General features: G+C 47.9%; 9 protein-coding genes across 9 annotated transcripts; 5 read left to right on the top strand and 4 right to left on the bottom strand.

The window, feature by feature from the left end:
* Positions 1–112: 112 nt before the first annotated feature.
* FTJAE_679 (major facilitator superfamily domain protein) lies at positions 113–1,829 on the bottom strand (the record flags this gene model as incomplete). Its single annotated transcript, XM_037353438.1, has 3 exons — positions 113–928; positions 987–1,064; positions 1,119–1,829. 3 exons carry the CDS (start codon positions 1,827–1,829, stop codon positions 113–115), a joined length of 1,605 nt encoding a protein of 534 aa, XP_037212204.1.
* A 775-nt stretch (positions 1,830–2,604) lies between these two features.
* Positions 2,605–4,744, top strand: FTJAE_678 (uncharacterized protein; the record flags this gene model as incomplete). Its single annotated transcript, XM_037353427.1, has 3 exons — positions 2,605–2,615; positions 2,730–3,360; positions 3,443–4,744. 3 exons carry the CDS (start codon positions 2,605–2,607, stop codon positions 4,742–4,744), a joined length of 1,944 nt encoding a protein of 647 aa, XP_037212203.1.
* A 1,059-nt stretch (positions 4,745–5,803) lies between these two features.
* Positions 5,804–7,309, top strand: FTJAE_677 (alkanesulfonate monooxygenase; the record flags this gene model as incomplete). Its single annotated transcript, XM_037353416.1, has 3 exons — positions 5,804–6,001; positions 6,049–6,389; positions 6,433–7,309. 3 exons carry the CDS (start codon positions 5,804–5,806, stop codon positions 7,307–7,309), a joined length of 1,416 nt encoding a protein of 471 aa, XP_037212202.1.
* A 615-nt stretch (positions 7,310–7,924) lies between these two features.
* On the top strand, positions 7,925–9,469 carry FTJAE_676 (uncharacterized protein; the record flags this gene model as incomplete). Its single annotated transcript, XM_037353405.1, has 1 exon — positions 7,925–9,469. The coding sequence occupies one exon, from the start codon at positions 7,925–7,927 to the stop codon at positions 9,467–9,469; it is 1,545 nt and encodes a 514-aa protein (XP_037212201.1).
* Positions 9,470–10,973: 1,504 nt separating this feature from the next.
* FTJAE_675 (uncharacterized protein) lies at positions 10,974–11,717 on the bottom strand (the record flags this gene model as incomplete). The annotated part of the gene is made up of 3 exons (XM_037353394.1): positions 10,974–11,058; positions 11,114–11,416; positions 11,464–11,717. 3 exons carry the CDS (start codon positions 11,715–11,717, stop codon positions 10,974–10,976), a joined length of 642 nt encoding a protein of 213 aa, XP_037212200.1.
* A 2,815-nt stretch (positions 11,718–14,532) lies between these two features.
* Positions 14,533–14,907, top strand: FTJAE_674 (uncharacterized protein; the record flags this gene model as incomplete). The annotated part of the gene is made up of 1 exon (XM_037353383.1): positions 14,533–14,907. One exon carries the CDS (start codon positions 14,533–14,535, stop codon positions 14,905–14,907), a length of 375 nt encoding a protein of 124 aa, XP_037212199.1.
* Positions 14,908–15,273: 366 nt separating this feature from the next.
* On the bottom strand, positions 15,274–16,909 carry FTJAE_673 (monocarboxylate transporter 4; the record flags this gene model as incomplete). Its single annotated transcript, XM_037353372.1, has 4 exons — positions 15,274–15,840; positions 15,889–16,471; positions 16,523–16,556; positions 16,606–16,909. The coding sequence occupies 4 exons, from the start codon at positions 16,907–16,909 to the stop codon at positions 15,274–15,276; spliced, it is 1,488 nt and encodes a 495-aa protein (XP_037212198.1).
* Positions 16,910–17,740: 831 nt separating this feature from the next.
* Positions 17,741–18,720, top strand: FTJAE_672 (hydrolase of the alpha beta superfamily; the record flags this gene model as incomplete). The annotated part of the gene is made up of 2 exons (XM_037353361.1): positions 17,741–17,898; positions 17,952–18,720. The coding sequence occupies 2 exons, from the start codon at positions 17,741–17,743 to the stop codon at positions 18,718–18,720; spliced, it is 927 nt and encodes a 308-aa protein (XP_037212197.1).
* Positions 18,721–18,864: 144 nt separating this feature from the next.
* FTJAE_671 (uncharacterized protein) lies at positions 18,865–20,074 on the bottom strand (the record flags this gene model as incomplete). Its single annotated transcript, XM_037353350.1, has 2 exons — positions 18,865–19,848; positions 19,910–20,074. 2 exons carry the CDS (start codon positions 20,072–20,074, stop codon positions 18,865–18,867), a joined length of 1,149 nt encoding a protein of 382 aa, XP_037212196.1.
* Positions 20,075–22,051: the final 1,977 nt, after the last annotated feature.

Below are 22,051 nucleotides of genomic sequence, written 5' to 3'. Positions count from 1 at the left end.
AAATAATAAATATTAGAATCCTGAACAAAAAAGAGGGATCATGGAACCAGGATGGCATGGTTTGGTGCCAGACAATAGAATTCGGAATAAGGTTGCGGCCCAATTCTCTGCATCAGATCGTGACAGGGAACCTTTTCCGAAGGGATGCACCGTACAAATAAAAGCAAATGGGGACAGGTATAAAACCAACCGTGATAAAGGCCAACACACTATTCCCCCAGCCCAGACCCAGGTTTGCATACAGTGCCGGTGCGGCAAGGGGCAGAAAAGCTCCTGTCAGATTGCGAAGCAGTGTAATAGCCGCGAGTGCTGATGCTGCTGCTTGAGGCCCAAAGATATCGATTATATACGTCTGCGACGATGAATTGATGATAACTGCTCCAGGTCCACAGATAGCAGTGCCAATGATAGGCACGACCCAATGCACTTTGTACTCAGTGGTCCAACCGTAGATAAATAACCCGATCGGAAACATTGGGGATACAAACATCATCATGATAAGCCGTCGTTCAGCGCGGTAGTTTCCCTCTTTAGCATTCAGCAGACGATCACTCAGCTTGGCAAAAGTGATGACACCTATGGCGCAACCAACTCCAACGCCAATGTACGCCAGGCCGGAAATACTGATGCTCCAGTGATAAGTGTTTTCGTAGACGGTGGGAAATGTGGCGAAGAGAAGCATGGTTACACCAAAGTTGAAGGCGATATATAATGAAATAAGAGCGACAATTGGCGATGTGAAGAGGAATTTCATCGGTCGAGTTAGGGCGTGCAGCACGAGCTGCTTGACGGGAGTCTGCTTATCACCAGCGGCGCGGAGGTTTGGATTGCCGGTCTCTTTACGAAGTCGAGCAGCTTTGGATTTGAGGATGTTGATAGAGCTTGTTTCATGCATGAACAAGAAGGTGATGGTTGTGACCACGCCAGCCTAGAGAAAAGTTCTTGGTTAGCTTTCGCCAGAAACGGGGCAAAACATACAAACTTACAAGTATCAAAATGAGATAGAAACACCATCTCCATCCAAGATTCTCAACAACGAATCCTCCTACGATAGGACCAAGGACCTATTCTCACCGTCAGCTTATCAAAATTCTCAAAACAGCAAAACGGAAACATACAGGGCCAAAAAGCGGTCCAGCCGTAAAAATAGCCATCGCAACACCCCTCTCCTCCTTCGGCAAAAGATCAGCCACCGTCCCTCCACCCGTAGACATATACGACGCAGCAGCCAAGCCTGTCAAAAGCCGAAACACCAAAAACTCAGCAACATTAGTGCTCCTCGCACAACCAGCCGTAAAACCCATATAAAATACTGAGCTCGTGCGGTAGATTGGCATGCGGCCAAAGACCTCTGACATGGGGGGTATGAATAACTGGCCGAGTGCAAAACCGAGTGATGCCATGGTGATAGTCAGAACTTCAACTGTGTCGCTCTTGAAGCCGAATTCACGTTTCATGGTAACTGCGCCGGGGGCGAACATTGTGGTTGCGAGGTTGGTGTATAGGACGGATAGGCTGATGACTATAATGTTGGTCAACTTGTAGGCTTTGGACCAGTTACGTGGATTTTCAGGGTCGTTGGGGCCAGACCAGTCGACGGTGTTGGGTTCTGGTGTAGGGGCTATCTCGCCAGCTTCTATTGCACCCTTTTCTGCGCCTGGGTTCATATTTGCAGCATGGATATCGTCAGAGCTTGTTTCTCCTCGCTTTTCGATTTTTGGTTCTCCTTCATGGCCAATGTTACCATTAACCGTAGTATCTAAGCTAACTGACGTGCTTGCTTCATCACTGAAAACAGTGTTACCGCTCTTGGCTTGACGTTTCGGCATTGTTGTCTGATACCCGTTGTTGTGTGGTGTCGTGGTTGAGACTAGTAGGCATGGAGTGAGATACATGAAAAGTTTGATTCCTATGCTTTATTGTCTCTTCCTTGACATTGAGAAAGTTAGAAAACAACTAATCTGTTCATAGAGGAACAGATTATGGCAGCTTTAAGAGAAAACTCGCGTAGTATTTAGGCATGCTGTGTTACCCTGTTTGCCCCGGATTTGCTCCGTTGTTGGACATTATTAGCGACGGATCATCCAGCGAATCAAAATCAAAGAAAATAATACAACGAGAGACGCCTCTCGTAAATGTTATCAACGTCAAATAGTCAGAGCTTCATATCAGACTTATAATGTCTTTATAATTATCCCTAATTTCTCGATGGGAGGCAGCAATTATGAGATTTGCTGATATTGACATTTAGCGATCCTGGAAAGCCAGAAGTGCAATAGTGGGGCGCGGATGTTAGCACCGTCCTCTGACTGACCCGTAAAATGCTCCGTTAAATGCTCCGTCGAATGCTCCGATATAGCCCCGCCTTTGCCGAACACCCGCTACCACTTTGCTCCATCGACTCCTCCATATGCCAATTTCCGCTCTTGTTCTCAACCGTTCTCTTTATTCATAGCAGCTGAACCGAGACTTGTATTCTATGGATTCTCTTGAGCCACCGGCCTATACCGAAATACCAAACCAGCCGCATCAGCTGTCCAGTACCGTGATCAAAAACTCGCTGCCTCAACTTCGGGATCGTCGGCGAGAGAAACCGCTGTTGTCATGTACCTTTTGTAGGAACCGAAAGTAAATTCATTCATTCGTGACATAAATAAGTCTTCAGACTAACGATGAGCTCCCAGGGTACGATGTGACCGTCAGCTGCCATGTAGAACCTGCACAAATAGGGGAATCGGCTTATCATGCACCTACGAATTGGGCGGACCGAGTAAGGGGAAGAGCAAAGTTAGTGTCGGCGATCGCATACAGCAGCTCGAGGAGCTTGTCCGTACCCTACTTGCGCAGCAAGAAAGTACGCCCGGTGTTGATCCTAATGGTCTTATTCGAGACCTTTCGTCTCAAGCCAAGTCACCGCAGAGTGTCTCCAAGGTTCCTCAAGTATCGCTCGACGAGAACACTCTCGTGCCAGTTATTGACCGTGCGTCTATATTGCAAAGACATGGCACTGCTGACTCCCCCGCACCCTCACCCACAGAGCCCGGTAGTATGCGTCTGAATCCGCTCGGTGTCGGAGCTACCTACGTGGGGAGCGTCCATTGGGCCGCCGTTCTCGACAGTATCTCGGAGCTCAGAGATCATTACGAGGAGGAAGAAGAGGCCCGGATGCTGACAATTAACGACCATGAACTTCTCCAAAGCTCGGGACCTAGACTGCTGTATGAGCCTGTCCATACCACGAAAGCTGATCTTCTTGCTTCCATCCCACCGCGGCCCGTTGTTGATCGCATGGTCGCGAGATACTTCAATACACAAGGCGTTGTGCCAAGCATCCTTCACAGCGGACATTTTCTGCAAGAGGTACGGTTACTACTCTTCTCCTTCTTTTATCTCTCCTTCCAGCACTCTCCTGGTTAGATGACAGTTTTAACTGCTTTAATAGTATGACAAATTCTGGCAGGATCCACATGCCATGTCATGCATTTGGATCGGTCTCCTTTTCAGCGTAATGTGCGTCGCTACACTATGTCAACACTCGATCGACGACCCAACGGATCCTGAATTTCAAGAACGACTGCGTCTCTTCCGTGAACAGACACTCCACAGTCTTGTCCTAGGCCAATATACCAAAGGCGGAGAATATGTGCTAGAAACCTTGATTAATTATCTCATCTGTGAGTCGTTCATGTCCCAAGACGATGAGACCGGGCTGTGGCTCGTGCAAGGTATAATCGTCCAGCTCGCTCTAAGTCAGGGCTACCATCGAGATCCCAGTAACTTCCCAAGCATTACACCATTTTCTGGTGAGATGCGGCGCCGCGTGTGGGCTGTTATTGTGCAGTTGGATCTTCGTCTCTCGAGCCAGATGGCATTGCCGTGTGTGCTTAAGTCGCAGCAGTATGATACAGCTGAGCCACGTAACTTGCTGGACTCGGATTTCGACAAGAATACGGCTGAGCTACCTCCTTCGCGACCCGAAACTGAAGTTACGCGCGTGCTGTATAGTTTGGCTAAGGGGAGAATAGATAAGATGATGGGACTGGTCAGCGATCTTGTCAATGATACCAAGGAGCATCCATACACAGAAATCATGGAACTGGACCGGAAGCTACAAGCAGCTGAGGCTTCACTACCACCAATATTTCAATGGCAACCACTTAGCCAATCTTTTATGGTGGCACCTGAGATCGTCATGCATCGCGTATTACTCCAGCTCGCTATACAGAGACTTACCATCTGGCTTCACCGAAAGTATCTCGCACCGCCGTATACCCAGACATGCTATCAGTACTCACGCAACGCTTGTGTCCAAGCCGCGATCAAGATTCTGGAGTTCCAGCAGATAGTGCTTGAGGAGACGCAGGCAGACGGACTGCTATACCCTGCAAGGTGGGCTAGGTGGATGCTCCTGTCCTCGCGGCCGCGGGCAGTTTTTTTGCTGGGCGTGAGCATTCTTTGTTATTATGTACAGCTGGCCAAGTCACGACCGGATGTTTCGCTGGACGAGAGCACAGGGACAAAGATTCACGGTCTATTGCGTAATGCGTATCCCCTCTGGCTAAACTCAACCACAGTATCTACGGAAGCTAGGCGAGCCATTGATTATCTGAGCCTCAGACTAGGGCTCCAGGAACAAGAGATTGGTGAACCTCTTGCTGATTCTATGGCCGACACGCGTCAGGACACAGATATATCCCTTGACCAGTTTACCTGGGACACATACGACGGTAAGCGGCCCGAATAAGTCTTGTTTTTGGCTATGCGGCCCCTTTTTCTTCGATTCGGCCTTGGGTCATATCTGCTAATGTAGTCCTAGAAACTGATATTTTCTCAGAGTGTATCGCCGGGTTCCCAACGACGGCATTCACTGGCCGGTTTATGGGACAAGGATTCGATTCCGCGACAAGTGATTTAAAGTCAGGTTTATTTCCGATGAACTTGGAGACACCAGACTCGGCGACTGGATAGGCGGAGGGAGCAAGCCTCTATACTATTGCATTTGTATATTGAGCCAAGTTTTATCTAGATTTCCAATATTGTTCAATTGGTCATTTCGCTACTAAACAAAAAGGCCCTAAGTTAGTTTAGTTCCTACAACCTATGAATAACCTGGGTATGGTGAGATTGGGATGTGGTCCATTTTCTTACTAAGTCAACCTCAGCCTGGTGCTTACTCCGTGTTACACAGAAGCAACGCATAGTCCATGGATACAAATATGCATAATCTTTATGTCCCCCCTGTCCTGTCTTATTTTCCTGCCACATCTATCCGTGCTCCATACATCCCTGTGGCGTGTTTCGCCCTAAAATGATGAGATGTGATATCCAAACCCTGCACCTACAAACTGACGTGATCTACGCTTATCTCGGCAATTCCTTACCGACAAAGTCCCGGGCCCTCGGTCCCTGCTCATCATAGGAAAAAGAAAATAAGGGAGGCGTTCTGCTGTACAACATGAGAATTACCAAAAGTGGAAGTCAGGCGTAAGCTAAACCGAATCAACTGTCATGTTAGAGGACAAAGCCACAGAATGAAATATGAGCGGCATTTCACTCTGTCTATCACATCCATTTATCCGAAAATAGCGTTTAGTCTCGCCTCGTCACACCATCTGATATCGGCAATTGATGTATGTAAGTAGATCTCAAGGTACAGCCCCACCATCTCCGCAAGCACGCGATTCTGGTCCCTCGATTGCGCAACACTTTTATATGTCGCATTTCACTTTATATGTGTATTACACTCACCTAAAGTCTCATTCACTCATTCTTTACCCCTCACTCACTCAGATTTGCAGTCAAAATGTCTCATTCACAAGAGGCGAAAAAGCAGCTCATCATCAACGCCTTTGTTGAATCATGCAGTGGTCATCAATCGCCTGGTCTTTGGAGACATCCGGATGATAAATCGTGGGATTTTAATAATATCAATCACTGGGTGAAATTAGCTCAACTTCTTGAGAAGGGAAAGTTTCATGGTATTTTCATCGCTGATGTTCTCGTGAGTTACTCTCATTGCATCACTTGTCATATCGCTTACATTCTTAGGGTTCTTATGATGTCTACAAAGGACCTCGCAACCCAGATCCTGCCATCATCTCAGGCGCCCAGTGGCCTGTCAATGAACCACTAGCTACCGTGCCAGCTATGGCTGCAGCTACTAAGAATATTGGCTTTGGTGTAACCGTGGCGACCACTTATGAGCAGCCTTATCATCTTGCCCGCAGACTCAGCACTGTGGACCATCTCACTGGCGGGAGACTCGGCTGGAATATCGTAACTGGATATCTTGACTCTGCTGCTCGGAATCTCGGACATACTGAACAGCCGAGCCACGATGAGAGATACGCCATCGCCGAAGAATACGTCGATGTCACTTATAAACTTTGGTACGTGACTCACCATCATTTTGGATTTTCACTGACAAACTAGGCAATCATCCTGGCGAGACGACGCAGTCAAACTTGACCGTGAAAAGGGCATCTACACAGACCCCTCTCTAGTTCGCCTAATCAACCACTCAGGCAAATACTACACCGTGCCCGGCCCTCACATCTGTCAACCCTCCCCCCAACGCACACCCCTAATCCTCCAAGCCGGAACTTCCAAAGCCGGAAAGAACTTTGCCGCCAAGCACGCCGAGGCCATTTTCGTCGCTGGCCATAGCCCCGTCACTGTAGCAAAGAACATAGCTGAGATACGAACCCTAGCAAAAGAGCAGTTCGGCCGTGATCCCAAAACGATCAAGTTTTTGGCCATGTTTTGTCCAATTATTGGAAAGACGCAGGAGGAGGCTGATGCTAAGTATAAGGAGCTTGTGAGCTACGGTTCCGAGGACGGTGCGTTGGCGCTGTTTGGGGGATGGACGGGGATTGATCTTGCGCAGTATGGTGATGATGAGGAATTACGATACGTTGAGTCAAACGCGATTCGCTCAGCAGTGGAATCGTGGTCAAAGTCAATCCCAGGTGTTCCGAAATGGACAAAGCACACTGTCGCGAATCACATCAAGGTTGGTGGCTTGGGAGCCACAGTTGCAGGAACACCAGAGCGCATTGCAGATGAGATGGAGCGCTGGGTCAACGAAGCGGACGTCGATGGTTTCAATCTGGCTTATGCTCTTATGCCAGCCAGTTTTGAGGAGGTCATCTCTGATTTGTTACCCGTTTTGAGGGCAAGGGGTTTGTTTTGGGAGGATTATGCTGTTGATGGGGGCACGTACAGGGAGAATGTGTATGGGAAGAAGGGCGTTGCTAGACCACCTGCTGATCATCCTGCTGCGAAGTATCATTGGACGAAGGATGATTGAGCTGATCAGGAAGAATAGAGTTATTGAAGAGAATATGACTCATGAAATAAAAGAAGTTTTTTTTTACATAAAGTCAAATGTTTTTAAACCATATTCTAATACAGCCTGTCGTTTTCCGTTTGATTACTTATTCTTTTTCTTTATTTCGTCTTGTTAATGTTATTAGTTGATTTGGTCACATAGCGCCACTCCCGAGCCTTGTCTCTAAACCGTGAGACCTTCAAGCTTTCATTCTCGATAAAAATGTCTAAATTATCCTGCTATAAACATCTCATCTGCTGGTCAAACATAAACTTTGGCATTTCCAAACCTTGCAATATCATAGCCAGTCATGCTTCAAATCCGCTCATTTGTCTCACCAACTCAAAAATAAACCTTCTATTAGATATAAGTTTCTTTTATTCCTCTAGCTATATAACCCCGTGCTCGTTCTAAAACTGTCCCAACTTTTATTTCCTTCTTAATATTTCCGAGGATCTGACTTGAGTTGACACTGCCAATCGCCTTATCTCTAAACACCAACTTCAGTCACTCTCCGCAAAGCACTCACCAACTTTAATTTGAGCCTCACTTTCAACTTCATTTCACATCTTGACTTCTCTCATCACCATCATCATGTCTACCCCTTCTCTCTCTACCCTCCCCGAGGAGCTTCAGACTCATATCCTGGAATACATATACAAATACTCCCTCATCGACCTTCGTCTCGTCAGTCACACATTCTCCCGCCTCATCACACCCATCATCTTCCGCGCCATTCGCGTCCGCGCTTATAGAGATGAGCCACAGCGCTTCCTCAACATCGCCATGACGCCACGTCTGAGATGTCACGTGCGAGAAGTCACCTGCGATACTTGGACAGGATCTTTTCCCACAGAGAAACGGCTGGAGCTCGTGGACAAGTTCTTCGAAGCTATTCCTTCCATCTGCGTGTTTCCCAAGCTCGACACTCTCAACATACGCCTGGAACGTGATGGATTTCATATGTATCACAATACGCAATACCGACTTCTGGAGATGCTGTTTCGCTGCATGGAGGGGGCCTGGCAGGTACATAATTATATTGGCAGGGATACCACGTCTTCTCCCGAGGTTCTATCTGCCGGAATAAGCTCACAGCCACAAGTCTCAACTGCAAATAACACTTCTCCCGAGGTGTCTGGTCAGCAGGCTAAAACTGGGGTCTCTCGTCCTCTCAAGACTCTGACGATCTCGAATCTCGTTGATTTCAGTAGTGTCAAGGCGATGCTTTCTTTTCAATCTGTCATGAACTCGGGGGCTCTGAAGGACCTACGCATCAGCACAGCTGAACTCAATACACAGAAGTGCTGCCAAGATGTCCACCACGATCTCCTTGATACAGTGCTCTCTCTTAGGGTCGCAGGCAATCTCCAGGTCCTGTCCCTGTTTTTCTTGAAATCATGGGGATGGTTTCCCAACATGGACTTCCGCCTGGTTGGTGCCAACGACCTGCCTAATCTCAAGGTTCTCGCTCTGGGACAATTTGAGTTCAGTCAATGGTGGCAGGTTGAGTGGATCGGATCCCTTGGCATCGAGAAGCTTTATCTCGATGAGTGCACAGTTTTGCACTCGGATCGCAATCGGGCTAACTCCACTGCGGTTTCGGTTTGCCCAGAGAAGGCCCAGTGGGTAAAAAGCAATGCCTGGCGCGAGGGCTCAACTTACCATACACATACTCGCTGGCACCATATCTTTGAGCACTGGGCCAATACCATGCCCAACCTCCGCGTCTTCAAACTCGGGCAAGGCTGGGACTTGGATGACAGCTGTTCTTGGAAGGCGATTGACCCAACTTACGAGGGGGACTTTTACGAGCACGTCGAAGAAGAGCACGAGGCTATTTTCCAGCCATTCCGAGATACCTACCACCAGCACTTTGAGTGTCCTATACCTCATACCACGGGCACTGGTATTCGACGGTATGGACCTGAGGCTGCCCAGGCTAATGCCGCTGTCTTCACGTACGTGGAGCATATCAAGGGTTTCAAGGGTTTCGGTCATACCTATACTGATAGTCCTGGGCATGGCAAGGACTTTATGACTGTTAGTTCCGAAGAGAAAGAGAGGGATATGAAGGCGTTTGATAAGTTTTTGACGGTTGTCGAGACACGACGAAAAGGGCTCGCTGGCAAGGAGTAGGAAGGGTATTGTTTTGACTGGATATATTTTTACGATTGGTTGAAAGATTGGGGGCGATAAAAGGGAACTGCACTTGTATACCAAGGCGTTGGCTGCCAAGACCCAACTTCAAGGGGACCTTTTTTGGATGTATTCTCTTTTTGCTTTTTCCACTTTGTTATAGAAACATGATTGGACGCATACTTGCATATAGACTTTGTAATTTATTTCAGTTCTCAATTTTAAAGAGCTAATATCTTGAACCTGGTTACGCAAGAAATCTACAAATTGAACAAACGACATTCTGTAACCGAGCGGCCCGAAAAGCCTATTCTAACGACCGGACATGTTGCATTGGGGGCCTTTCAGCCGTATACCAATAATCCTTATCAAAGGTGTTCTTGGCCTGCGGCGTGTATTTCTCATTCGTCCTTACAATCAGGCAGATAACGCCGAGCAAATTATTTGTGGGATCGTCCTACACATGATGAGAAATTATCCAGTTATTTAAGGTGAGTTGTACGTAAGACAAGACCAACAACGCAATTATGTTCTCATAAAGTCTAGGCATAGGGTATCATGTATTCACATACTGGATGAATATGTCTGTATGCGGTGTAATTGATTGACGCCGAGTTGCGCTGATTCAGCGCTGACTGCAAAGTCTAACCAATCCCCGGTCCCTGATAAAATGAGACCTGCAGCAGGGATGCAAGCCAAGGCATTAACCTCGGAAGACGGAAGATAAGATTCAATCGGGCGTAGCGCCCTGCCCGCTACGCCCACGTACGGAAGCAACCGAACGAGACGAATAAACGAGGAATTCGCATCTTGAACGAGGTTAAAGGGACTGTCGAAAAGAGGCACAGCTAATTACTGCACTCTCTCTTTTAGCGGTCTAGCTCTGAAGAGAAAAAGTGCACGCGAGCCACCCGCTTGCATTCAATTCCTTCGGTTGCATGCCAAAGCGCAACGTGATGGAAATGCGGAGGGCTGAAAAAGCTGGCTATGCTTAAAACAGAGTTTTGGATTGGATTGGATTGGATCGAATTGCAGTGCGACGCGAAATGCTTACGACAACTGCCGGAAAGTGGGAGATGCGGATTGTATCACCACGCAAAACGCAACGCAAACGATCTTCAACTATCGACGCATGCATTGCAAAGCGACGCGTTGGAACCCCCCCTCGCTCGATAGGGAGAATTGATTCGGGAAGCGGGTATCTCGGGAGGGGAGAATGCTTGGCCCTGGCGTCATTCAATGATAACGCATGAGCGACATCCGAGCACAAGCAAGCATTCGAGATAGCACTAAAAACCCACTCAAGAAAGCACTAAATACTCAAGCAAGCACTAAAGACAGACCAGAACGTCATCAGAAACAAATACTCAAGTGGCGCCGAAAGTTTTCGGTAGAGGAATCTTGAAACTGGGATAAAGTTTATTTAATAAAATGGTTGGAGTTTTATTTTATGCTTTTCTGGGGTATCGTTGTACAAAATATCATGACGCCATAGATTTTTATCTCATGCAGAGTCCGAGTCCGAGTCGGTGCAGCGCTTCGTAGGTCGTTGTTCTAAATATGAAGATGTAGCAAACAGAAATGTCGCACTGATGAGACGTTAGTTTATTCTCCGACAAATAATTGAATTGAAGGGAGTCTTACATGATTCCAGCGCGACACAGAGCAGTCGCTTTGATGAGACGGATGCCTACTTGGCAGATTGGTTGATGCATATCCAGATCTTCCGGATCGCATGAAATGTCGCTCGCCATCAAAACAACCATTGTTCCTGTAATAAATGGACTGATGAATAAGAACCAGAACCAGGCGCGGAAGAATTTCTCCTTGAGAGTCGTCGTGCTGGCGCCAGGTTCGGTGTCGAGCATTGAGGGGCGGAGGGACGTGAAGATAAAGACTGCGACGATGCTGAGGACCTCGAGGGTGCTGATAAGAGCGGCGAGAATACTACAATTGTTAGACACGCACTGATGAAGCCTTGGTGATGAACGTACAGGAAATCGGGGGCGTTGTTGAGAGAGATCTTGGTAAATGGGATCCACGAAATCAACATGCCCATCACCCACGGGAGAGCGAAAGCGACGGGCATAAGGCGATCGGAAAAGATTTGCTGCATATCCATCGTTTGTTGGATCTTCGTATCGTCGTTCAAAAGAACCGATTTCTCATCATGTCCAGCGAAACCAGCCTTTTCGCCCGCGGTTTTGTTATCCTGCCATGTCGGCAAGTGGGATGTTTTGCAATCCATGTTGGTCTTTTGTTCCCGACTCCCCACTTTGCCGATAAAACGATAACTGTCGAGAATCTCAAGTCTAAAACAGTCAAATAAATGTAAGGTATATGAGGAGAGGTCACAAGATCAACAGGGTGCAGATGGCCCGGCTTTTTAAGAAAACCAAAGATGGCCCGCCCACCTACGGGAAGCTGCTTGCATTCATACACGTACCATTCTGGATACGGGCTAGAGGGGGATAACAACAGGGATCGACAAAGGCCCCCACGGCAGATAAACAAGGGCCCACGTGCACGGGAGGGATGAAGCACATGTGCAAGACGATTGGATGTGGTTGGGGAATTTTTATTTTTATTGCTTTATCCGACACTGGGCACACATCCCGTAGAGAGAGAATGTCTGCGTCACATGCAAGGTACGTGCGTCGAGGCAGGGAAGTAAAAGTCACCAATCACTTATACCATGTGGGCGAGTCTCGGCTTCGTGAGCCGTATGGTGGGCGGGTGCTTGATGACGCAGTTTGGTACGAAAGCAATTAATCTAGCGGCTGGGAGTTCGGTTAGGTATGTATCGATTGTTAGGTATGTATTTATTTGTGAGGGGCGGAATTACTGTACCCGAGATCAATTAATGACACGGTCACACAATGAACTACTGCAATTGTTTTATGGTGATCAATGAAGATCTGGGGTATTTCCCCAACGAGCAGCATAACACTCCAGATCCAATTGAGGCTCAATTGACCCAATCATAACCACCAATCAGCCACACCACTTTTTTTATCCGTCCACAAAACATTCTCCGACTCCACTCACGATACTCTTTGGCACATCTAATCTTATCTGATCTTTCCCCCAGCTCATCTGCCTTGAATCCGCAAGTCCTTAATGACTTTCGTTTCGCTGCAAGACACGACACAAGGTTTGCATTCCTTGTTATAACATATAGCACATGGAAACGCAGACATACAACACCCCAAGTTTGGAGTTGCCTAGAATATAATGTTCTTGTCTCTAAGTTGGCCTGTCTCTATAGTTGAAGTGACTCTCGCGTGCCATGACTGGTTGTGTGAGATGCAGAGGGCAAATTTATCCGTTGAAGTTACCTGTTTGTGTCCATTTGGCGGCTTCGGTGCTCTGGTAGAACACCATACTTTAGCCGTCAGAATTATGGACAGCTCTATTTGGTGGCTGGCTTGATCATAGGCTTTGCAAAGTCTTTGGATTTGATACTGATGTTTGTATAGGCAGTGCTTATCGACTACCAGCAGGAGAGGATTCTAGAGCATACTTGTAATCTTCCTAGCATCATCATCCCTGTTGAGTCAAATGGCAATATCCTCTCCGAAGCAATATGCCAACTTGCCCAGAGATACGGTATTCGGGGAACCTCTCTTCTTGCAAGCGTCGATAGCGCCATATTCCAGCCTACGACAGAAGTCCTTAGAGTTTCACATTCGCATTTTTACGGCATTCTTCCCTCCGATGAATGGGTAGTCGTAGGCGAAATTCCTTTATCAGCAGAAGAAGGAATTCGAATAGACACTCATGAGTAGATGGCAGATTTCCATTACTGTCCCTCAGGCTGCGAGATAGAAAGTAGCTTCAAATCTCGCTTGAAAGAGGGAATCATGGATCGGTCTCTCTCGGCGGCGGCATAGGCTGTTTGCTATACATGCTCAAGCTCTCGGTTCGACATGTTTTTTTGATCCTGCTGATTTCAAAGAGGATATATCGCGTGTGGAGTCTAGATTCCGCATGGCAGCGGTCCAGATGGTGCTTGGGAAGACGAATGTTCCCCCGTACTTAGCGGCGAAGGTTTAGAGGCCTGCGGAACGGCTGCAAAGACTCATGATGTTGTGTTTGATCGATGCCTTACAAATGAGTTGGAGATTGCTGGGGGGTATTGCCAATGAGTTAGGACCCGATTTTCGATCGGATGACCAGGATCGATGTTTTTTTATTCTAAGCCACAAACAAGAGACAAAGGCACAAAGCATAAGCAAAAGGAGAAAGATCGCTGGTGATAAGTCGCTCGTCGATTGTTTTTACAGTTAAGTATGCAAGTTATGTGAACACCTTCTCCAAATAATTGGACACCAGAACGAATAGGCATGCCGCAAGATAATACTACGTGATTGACAGTTGCAAAAGAGGGCAAAAAACAATGGTTCCGCCCGGGCTCGAACCGGGGACCTTCTCGGTGTGAGCGAGATGCCATAACCAACTAGACCACGAAACCGAGATTTTTAGGAATGGCTTCCCATTGGATCACAATTTCAGAAATCATTCTGACTATATCTTTCACTGGCCTGTTTTTCCTTGCAAGTGATCTTCAGTACTGCGGTCTTGTTATGTCGCATGGAGGATCGAGCCAACAATGAGGATTTCAGTAAATACACTGGAACTGCGCTCCTTGCATTATGCCCCAGTAATTACCTTGGGAATTATGCTCTCCCAAGATATCTGAGTTTTGTGTGATAGGAAAGTAATACTCTCAACTGCCAATAGCACATCCATTCCCCATTCTCATAGAAGGCTTATTCAGAACTAGAAAACTTATTGCTTAAGAAGATTTTATTTAGAGTTACTTATGCCTATACAGTCACACAAGGCTCACGAGAAAGGCTCGCTATTTGTCCTTTACAGAAAGCTAATGTAAACAGCATTTTAAAGACAAAACTCTATATTCCGCTGCTGTGGCCAGTCCCGGAACTTAAATAATTTCTCAGGATGTACAAAAAGCTCCTGCACCCCTCTTCCTTGCACCTTCAAAATTGATTTCTTTCACATCCATTCCAATACTTGGTCACATTCTCACAAACTCAACAATGGCTATTACATCCAACAACACTCCTTCAACTCAAGGCCATGCACCATCTCCACCCAACCTCCATGGTGTCGACAAGTCTGCGCAAAACTCTTCTGGCGCAACCAAAACAGATAACCCAAACGAATCATCTATCTTTCACCTGGAGGCCGCCTGGGGAACTGAGAAGATGGATGTATCCTTGAAAGTGGGCCCTGCTGGCCTCGCTTTGATATTTGCCTGCGCCTTCCTCGCTCTGGTGGCTTTGGTATCACGGGTTACTGTCGCCATTTCCGTGACTCCGTTACACTTCTGGATTGCGATGGCCATTTTGGTGCTGCTCTTGGTGGTTTTAGGTGATTCAAGGGGGTCAGACAACGTAAGGAGTGGTCCTTAAGGCAACACAGGATACTCTCACATGAGTTTGAAGTATTCCGGGCCATCATCAGCTTCACGACCTCGAAATCTATCGCTTTTACTCTCCTTTTCTTGCAAGTCCTGGGGAGGAATGTTTCGAAATAACAGTTTGAGGTTGATATGATTAGTTTTTTAATAAACATATATCATCCCAGGCGACCTAAACTTGTTCTGATCGGATTCTATCCTCTTCAACTAGATGAAAGTGGCTCCTCAAGCCATTGCATTGATTAGCGCAATTTAGAGTTGCTGTTGTACTGAATGCGACGGACCATAAAGGCCATTTCCTTGTTACACACTCTCTCCATTACTGTGACGTGACAAATACTATCAGTCATCTCATTTATCAAATTTGTCCTTGATGTCTTGTAGCTCGATCCTGATCTCCAACTCTCCTGAAACGCTTAGCCATAAAGATAAACAGCCCACCCAAAAGAAGCGATGCACCAGCAAAGATTTGCGCCCCTAGGTAATGACCCCCAGAACGCCTGATAATCATACCAGCAATCGGCGGCCCTGTGAGAGTTGCGATACTATTCGTCGTAAATATCATACCCATCCTCACACCTGTCTTGTGCACATCCGTTGTCAAATCTGACAATGCTGGAGGGAACAGACTCATAGATGCTCCAGCGACAATGCCATAAACACTAGCCCATAGGTACAAACCCGATTCTGTTGATACTGCAGGCCACGTGAATAAACAGATAGATGAAGTGAACACGACAGGTATGAGAACTGCGATGCTTCCGAAGTGATGTGCGATGGCGTTTGGTAGTGAACGGCCGATGATCCCGACACCATTGACGACGAGAAGCACATTCAATGCGGCGGAGTACGTGAGGGGTTTGTCCAATTGTGAAACTGCAAAAGAGGCGAGGTAGTAAAACGGGAAGAATGTTCCCCAAAATATCTATTCCCGTTAGTATGCGCATACGATTTACCAATAGCACAGACTTACAAGGAATATTCCGATTGCGAAGAACAAGTAACCCTTTTCCTTGAACGATGCTAGATCAATCCATGGACCCGACTGTCTCGGCGGTATTCTAGGTCTTAGGAGTAGATTCGCCATGACCAGTGTGATAAGCTGCACCAACCCCATGGCTCTAACCGTCCAAGCAAAGCCAACACTCCCAAGGAGCTGACGAGCCATAGACGGGAATATCAAACCTCCCGTGGCACTTCCAGTAGCAGTGATACCAAAGGCCAGGGCCCTTCTCTGCTTGAAGTATGTAGAAACAACAGCAAGGCTAGGGGTAAACATCAGACCGTTACCTAGCCCTGTGCAGAGACCCTGCGAGAGGAGGAGTTGCCAGAATGTCGTGCTGAGAGAAGTCATGAATAAACCGAGACAGGTGAGCAGTGTGCCTGCAGCGAATGTGGTACGGAAGTAGCCGGCGTCTGTGAGGCGACCAGAGAGGGTTCCAACAAAGAACAGTGCAGATATTTGGACCGATCCTATCCAGGATATTTGGCTTGCTGAATTACCGAGGTGTGCTGTGTAATAGGTCTGAAAGACGCCAAAGGAGCTGTTGTACCCCCTGATGGAATGTCAGCTCTGATAGTGCGTGGAGGATCCAAATTTGACATACCATGAGTTCAGCATGACTATAAGCCCAGCAATGGCTACAAATGGGTCAGTGCTACATTTAGTCTTGTTCACAAAAGAGCTTACCTGACGCCCAGGCCCAAAAGCCACCATCAGGCGGAGGTCCAAGGTCACTGTCCATAGCCGAAGTGCGACTCAAGACACGATCCAAGACGGAGAGTCTGTCCTGTGGCTGAGTGTATCCATCTTCAGATATGTCGCCTCCCTTCTTTTTCGAGCCAAACTCGTCATTGCGACAACCGCGCCAGGCTCTTTTGCTCAGAAATGAATGTCTCTCGTATTCACCACAACGAAGAGACTCATCGCTTTCCTGAGAGGTTGGCTCGATTTTGTCTTTATTCTCATGCGATGATTGATGTGGGGATGGCATTTTGAGTAGGTAGAAAGAGAAGGGTCACGAGTGGATGTTTTAGAGTGAGAGGTCATTAAACACTAGGAGAAAATGTTTTATAGAATATAAAGGGAAGAAATTAAGCTACTCACACGCTTTCTTAAATATCTCCAGTCGCACTAACTCATTTTTTGAATGTTGTTGTAGCCGAACTTAGCCACGAAACTGTCCGTGGAAATCATCCGAACTAGATAGTGTAGACATGTAGAGCGGTGCCAAGAGAAACAATAGTCCGGAATGTGTAAATGGCGCACGCACCCAAATTAACTACCTGCACTTATTATAGTAAATGTCTAGATTCTGTCATAGTCACGATACTTGAGCGTCTGATATGCTGCCAATGTTGACATTCCTCACTACTTACAAGGTTCGCCACAAAACGCCCGAGACTCGCAGCAACATCTGATGTCTCAGGAAGTACCTTACTATAGTTATCGTCTCCAAGCCACCTTTACCGCTTAAACTCAAAGACTGTCTACACGTTGGGCAAAGATAGATAGCCTAGAAAGAACACGCTGAGTTCCAAGTGGTAATTAAAGCCATTTAGCATAGACCTGGGCTCTAATTGAGGTAGTATTCTAAGGGTAATAAATACATGCCAGTACTGTCAGCTAATATTCTTCCATAAAACATTATGCAATATGCAATTAAGGTATAAACCAATCTGGGAAATCTTGTGCAAGCCTGTTGCCACGTCTCCACTCGCGATGTTCTCATTCGCTTATCTAATCTTATCTGATCATCAGACCATCAGCCGCGTCTCCATCTCCATTACTATCTTCTGATTCTCCTCCGCTCAACAACTTGACCATGACTCTCGTCCCAGTAGCTCTCGAAAGCGCCACCGTGCATGATTCATGCCAATTCTTATTCCCCTCCCGACGAGGCGATTATCTCATCCAGGTATCCTGGCCTCTTTGTTGGAATGATCGCGCTCCAGTAAACGACGATGCGGTCGTCTCCACTGTGTAAGAAAAGCCTCACCGAGAATAACAACGGGGGATTGATCAATGTGGATTAGGTATATCGTCGATGGAAATGCTTACTTTTTTACGGCGACGGATATCGCAAGGAGATTGGAGTTTACGCATCAGACGAGAGCTGTGATTGTAGCTGTTGGGTATCCTAACAAAACCGGCGGTGTTTTTGACAAACGGAGAAACGGAGACTTGACACCGGAGTCTGGGGATGGGGTATACGATATCCCGCTGGGGCCGGATGGGAAACCATCGCTTGGTCCTTTTGGCGGCGCGTCGGACTTTCTGGATATCATCAAGAACGACATCCAACCTTATATCGAAAACACGCTCTTCCCGAATGCATCTCTGGGAACAGGTCCCAAAGCGCTCTTCGGTCATTCTTACGGCGGTCTCTTCGCCCTCAACGCGCTGTTCACGAAGCCAGAGTCTTTCGACACATTCATCGCTGCGAGTCCGTCCATCTGGTTCAACAATTGCAGTATTGTTCGCGACCAGGAACAGCGCTTCAATGAGCGCAGCCCTCTGACTGGACAAGCCCCAAGATTGCTGGTCATGTTTGGTGGAGCGGAACAGACGCTGATTCAATTGCCTGGTGAGTCGGATGAGAAGTTTGAGAAGAAGCAAAAGGGCGCGATGCAGCGAAAGATGAGGGATAATGCCCTGGCGTTGGTGGCGAGGATGCAAGAGTCGCGTCATTTGAGAAATGTCTGGTGCTGGGAGTTTGAGGGTGAGGATCATGGTTGCGCAGCACCGTGTGCGTTGCAGAGAGGGCTGTTGAGGTTTCTCATGGATCAACGTGCGGGGCAGTAAGTTCAGAGTGTATTTATTCTATCTCTTCAAACATCAAATGGTACTAAAGCATCGCGAGTATGTAGCAGAATTGAAAACGCAATCAGGTCTATCGAGGTGTTCTCCGGGGGTCGCCGTCTTGTACCGACTTGTCTACGCGGCGTGTCATTTTGATCCTCTCTTCTTTGTCGCTCTTCTTTGGGGTGCCTTTGTCTTGGTCACACGCCCTGCACCCTTCTTTGTTGGCTTTTGGACAGCCCGCCAGTTGAACTTGGCGGGGTCAAAGGGCGGGCGATGCATCATGGGTTGGACCGGGCTATCGTAGATGAGCATGGGCAGGGAGGGGCCGTACATCTGAGGTCTGGGCCGGAGGCGATCGTAAACGTCGTCCTTTCTCCATGCGACAAGGTTATGTTTTCGCATACGCGGCGCCGTCTCGTCGGCTCTCCTATCGAAGCAGTCGAGCATGTCCTGAAAGCATTTGAGGTCCCACGCCGCCATGCTCTCGAAGCTCCAACGGGGTTTGATGCCGCTCTCTGGATCAAAGATGTGCGGGATGGTCCAGGCGAAACTGAAGTCTGCCAGCTTCCCGTCGAGGTACTGCTGCATCTTGAGATCTCGCACCACGATGCCTGACTTGTGCAGCCCGTGAAGATTGCGGAGGAGTTGGGGCAGGGAGCGCATCTGTTTCTGTGTCAACACAAACGGCATCGCCTGGCTTCCGGGAAGAGGTATCCATTCTTTGACAATAGCCATGAGCGGTTTCTTGAGGTCATCGTGTTGGAAGAGGTCTCGGATCGTGTCTGCAGTGGTCAAATCTTTCTTCCCTTGTGAGTAGGCAGATTGTCGCTTGTTTTCTTCCAGGAAAGGGAGGAATTTCTGCTGCACCCTTTCATCATCAAGATTAAACTCGAGGTAGCCATAGGCTTTGATGGCAAGATGCTCGCGATCTAGCTCCTTCAGTCTCCCAAAGACACGGCATTCGTTATAGAAGGAGGTCGCGTGGAGCCGAAGACTATCAATGGTCGACTGGGATAGTTCATCATTTGGCACAACAGGCTCGATTTCCCAGTCGTTGGGGTCGGTTTCGGGGAAATTTTCGAAGGCCGAAAACATGAAAGATGGCTCCTTTGTCGGATAATCGGAGAACTAAACCATGGTTAGACGGCAAAGACATGTAGGAGGGGGATTGATCGGCTGAAGCACTTACTATCTTGATGGCATAAACTTCTCCATGAATCTGGGCCTTGAAGACATTTGAATGACATCCACCGCCTAAGTATCCTAGAATCTTAAAGTCGTCGGTAGTAATGTCGTCGAGGAAGCATTCGAGCTTCGGACCTTCACAGTCCGGAAGCGGTTTTGAACGTGGCATTTTGCAGCGGTGGGTGTTGTTTCAGAGAACTGAGCAAGAGGTTGCAGGTAATTGTTCGATTGAATTGACGTGATAAGAAGAGACGGAGGTCGTTTTATGTTTCGCTTTGTCTGCCAAAACATTGAGTGTCAGCGACGGTGCATCAATGGCTGAGGAGCGAGAGTCTGCGAACCTTGCGGCAATCGACAAAGAAGAACAGTCCAGGAACAGCGCAGCGATTCTCAAAGAGAAGAGCGTGTGAATTGGGGACCGTGCCGTGACTGTCAAAGAGGAGCAATTGAAAGAAGGACATGCCAGAAATAGCACAGCTGTTCACACAAAGGGAGCGTCCGCGAGCAGTTCTGTGGTGCGTTGAGGTCGATGAAGAGAGAGAGAGAACCCGGGAACAGCACCGCCATAGCCAAACGGTAGACTCTGCAGGCAAAACAGCACCGCAATTGATGAGAGAGGAGAGCCCAGGAACCGTGCAGGAATTTCCAGAGGGGAGGGCGGAGGGGGGGGGGAATCTGCCAGTCGCGCGATAACTCTGGAAAGGGGGATGGCGACAACACGGTCAGGAGGCTAATCCCCAAGAATAAGCAAAATATGACAGAGCCCTGTCATGGTTGTGTGCCCAAGCAAAATGAAGGATTGATCATTGCCCTCTCTCCCGTTTGTCCCGTGTGCCGTGTCCCGTGTGCCGTTTGTCCCATCAGCCGCTTTGTTCGGCCGCTGCGTTTCACTTTTTATTAGCATCAAAGGCTACGCGATTGTAAAGGATGGTCTTCACTCCGAAAAGTCATGTTTCTTTCTTCATGTTGGCGCCGAACTCCAATTCTTGTTCGTTTTGCAACCAGGCCCCGTTCGTTAATGTGTCAATGACGGCACATTACCCTTGTGTCGCCGCACCTAATCCATTTCTGGCTCGCCGATTCCACTACCATCCTTTGGCCAGTCAGAACGGGCTGTTGTGCTACCATATAACACTTGGCGTCCAGGTAGGCTGTGGCCAGCCACCAATCAGGGTCTCTATAGCAGGGGGCAATTGGAAGAGAAAGCTGTTTGGGAACTATCGTAAATAAGTCACAGTTTCCAGGATCGTCAGCCAATGTGCGTCCTGTATTGCTGAGCCCCAGGTTTTGGTTTAGCACAGAACTGACCTTGCAGCCGATCATGTATCATCTTGCGGAGCAGGAAACCGGCATGTTATCTTCTAAGAATGAGCAGCTTCTAAAAAGCCACCAGTGCACAGTTCTATAATCATTTTGGGGCTATCATGCTCCAGGCTCCGGGGAATGCGTTTGGCAATTCCTCGCGCGGGCAAGGAGACGGGCAGATCATGTTTGCTGGCTCTTGACACAATTCTGATGTCCTGGGTCTTGGCTTATGAGGCTGAAAGTACTGGTCGTCATCATTCACCATCAGATATACCTTGTTCTTGGAAGATGACCCACTACAGCCCATGTACCTTTGCTATTGCGGCTGAGGTTCTGTTGGCAGAACCCCTGCTGAGCACAAGCCATCTGCCTCCGTGCCAAGTCGGGAACCGGGAATAGTCCAGCAATGGGAAGTCCATCCATCATATTCCCCAATAGCAAACCTTCTAACCAGCCACCAGCGTCCAATCAATGTCAATGAAAGTTTGGCATTACCTACCAACGCAACGTTCGGTGGGAGAAGGGGTCCCGGCGCTTGACAGTATGGGAGAGTCTTGCGGGTAGCTGCCGGTGCCTTGAATCATAAGCATGCTGTATATTAACGTTAGCTTGCGCAACAACCAGAACCTGCCCTTAACATTATGACAGAGCCTTGCAGTAAGGTGTCCATCAGTGAGGCCCTTGGCAAAGCCACTGGTACCCAATGCCACCGTGATCATACCGCTGTTCGACAATAGGGAGTAGGAGCCTGCTTGGCGACGAGCGAACAGGGGTTGGTCTTCTGGAACACCGTCGCTGCCCTCAGGTTCTGCGAGGCAGGCAGGCTGTCTGTCATGATAGA

The sequence above is a fragment of the Fusarium tjaetaba genome (assembly GCF_013396195.1).
Source record: "Fusarium tjaetaba strain NRRL 66243 chromosome Unknown NRRL66243_c0000017, whole genome shotgun sequence".
Lineage (NCBI taxonomy): Eukaryota > Fungi > Ascomycota > Sordariomycetes > Hypocreales > Nectriaceae > Fusarium > Fusarium tjaetaba.
The sequence above is the reverse complement of the archived record's forward strand: the minus strand, read 5'-3'. Positions and strand labels throughout refer to the sequence as shown.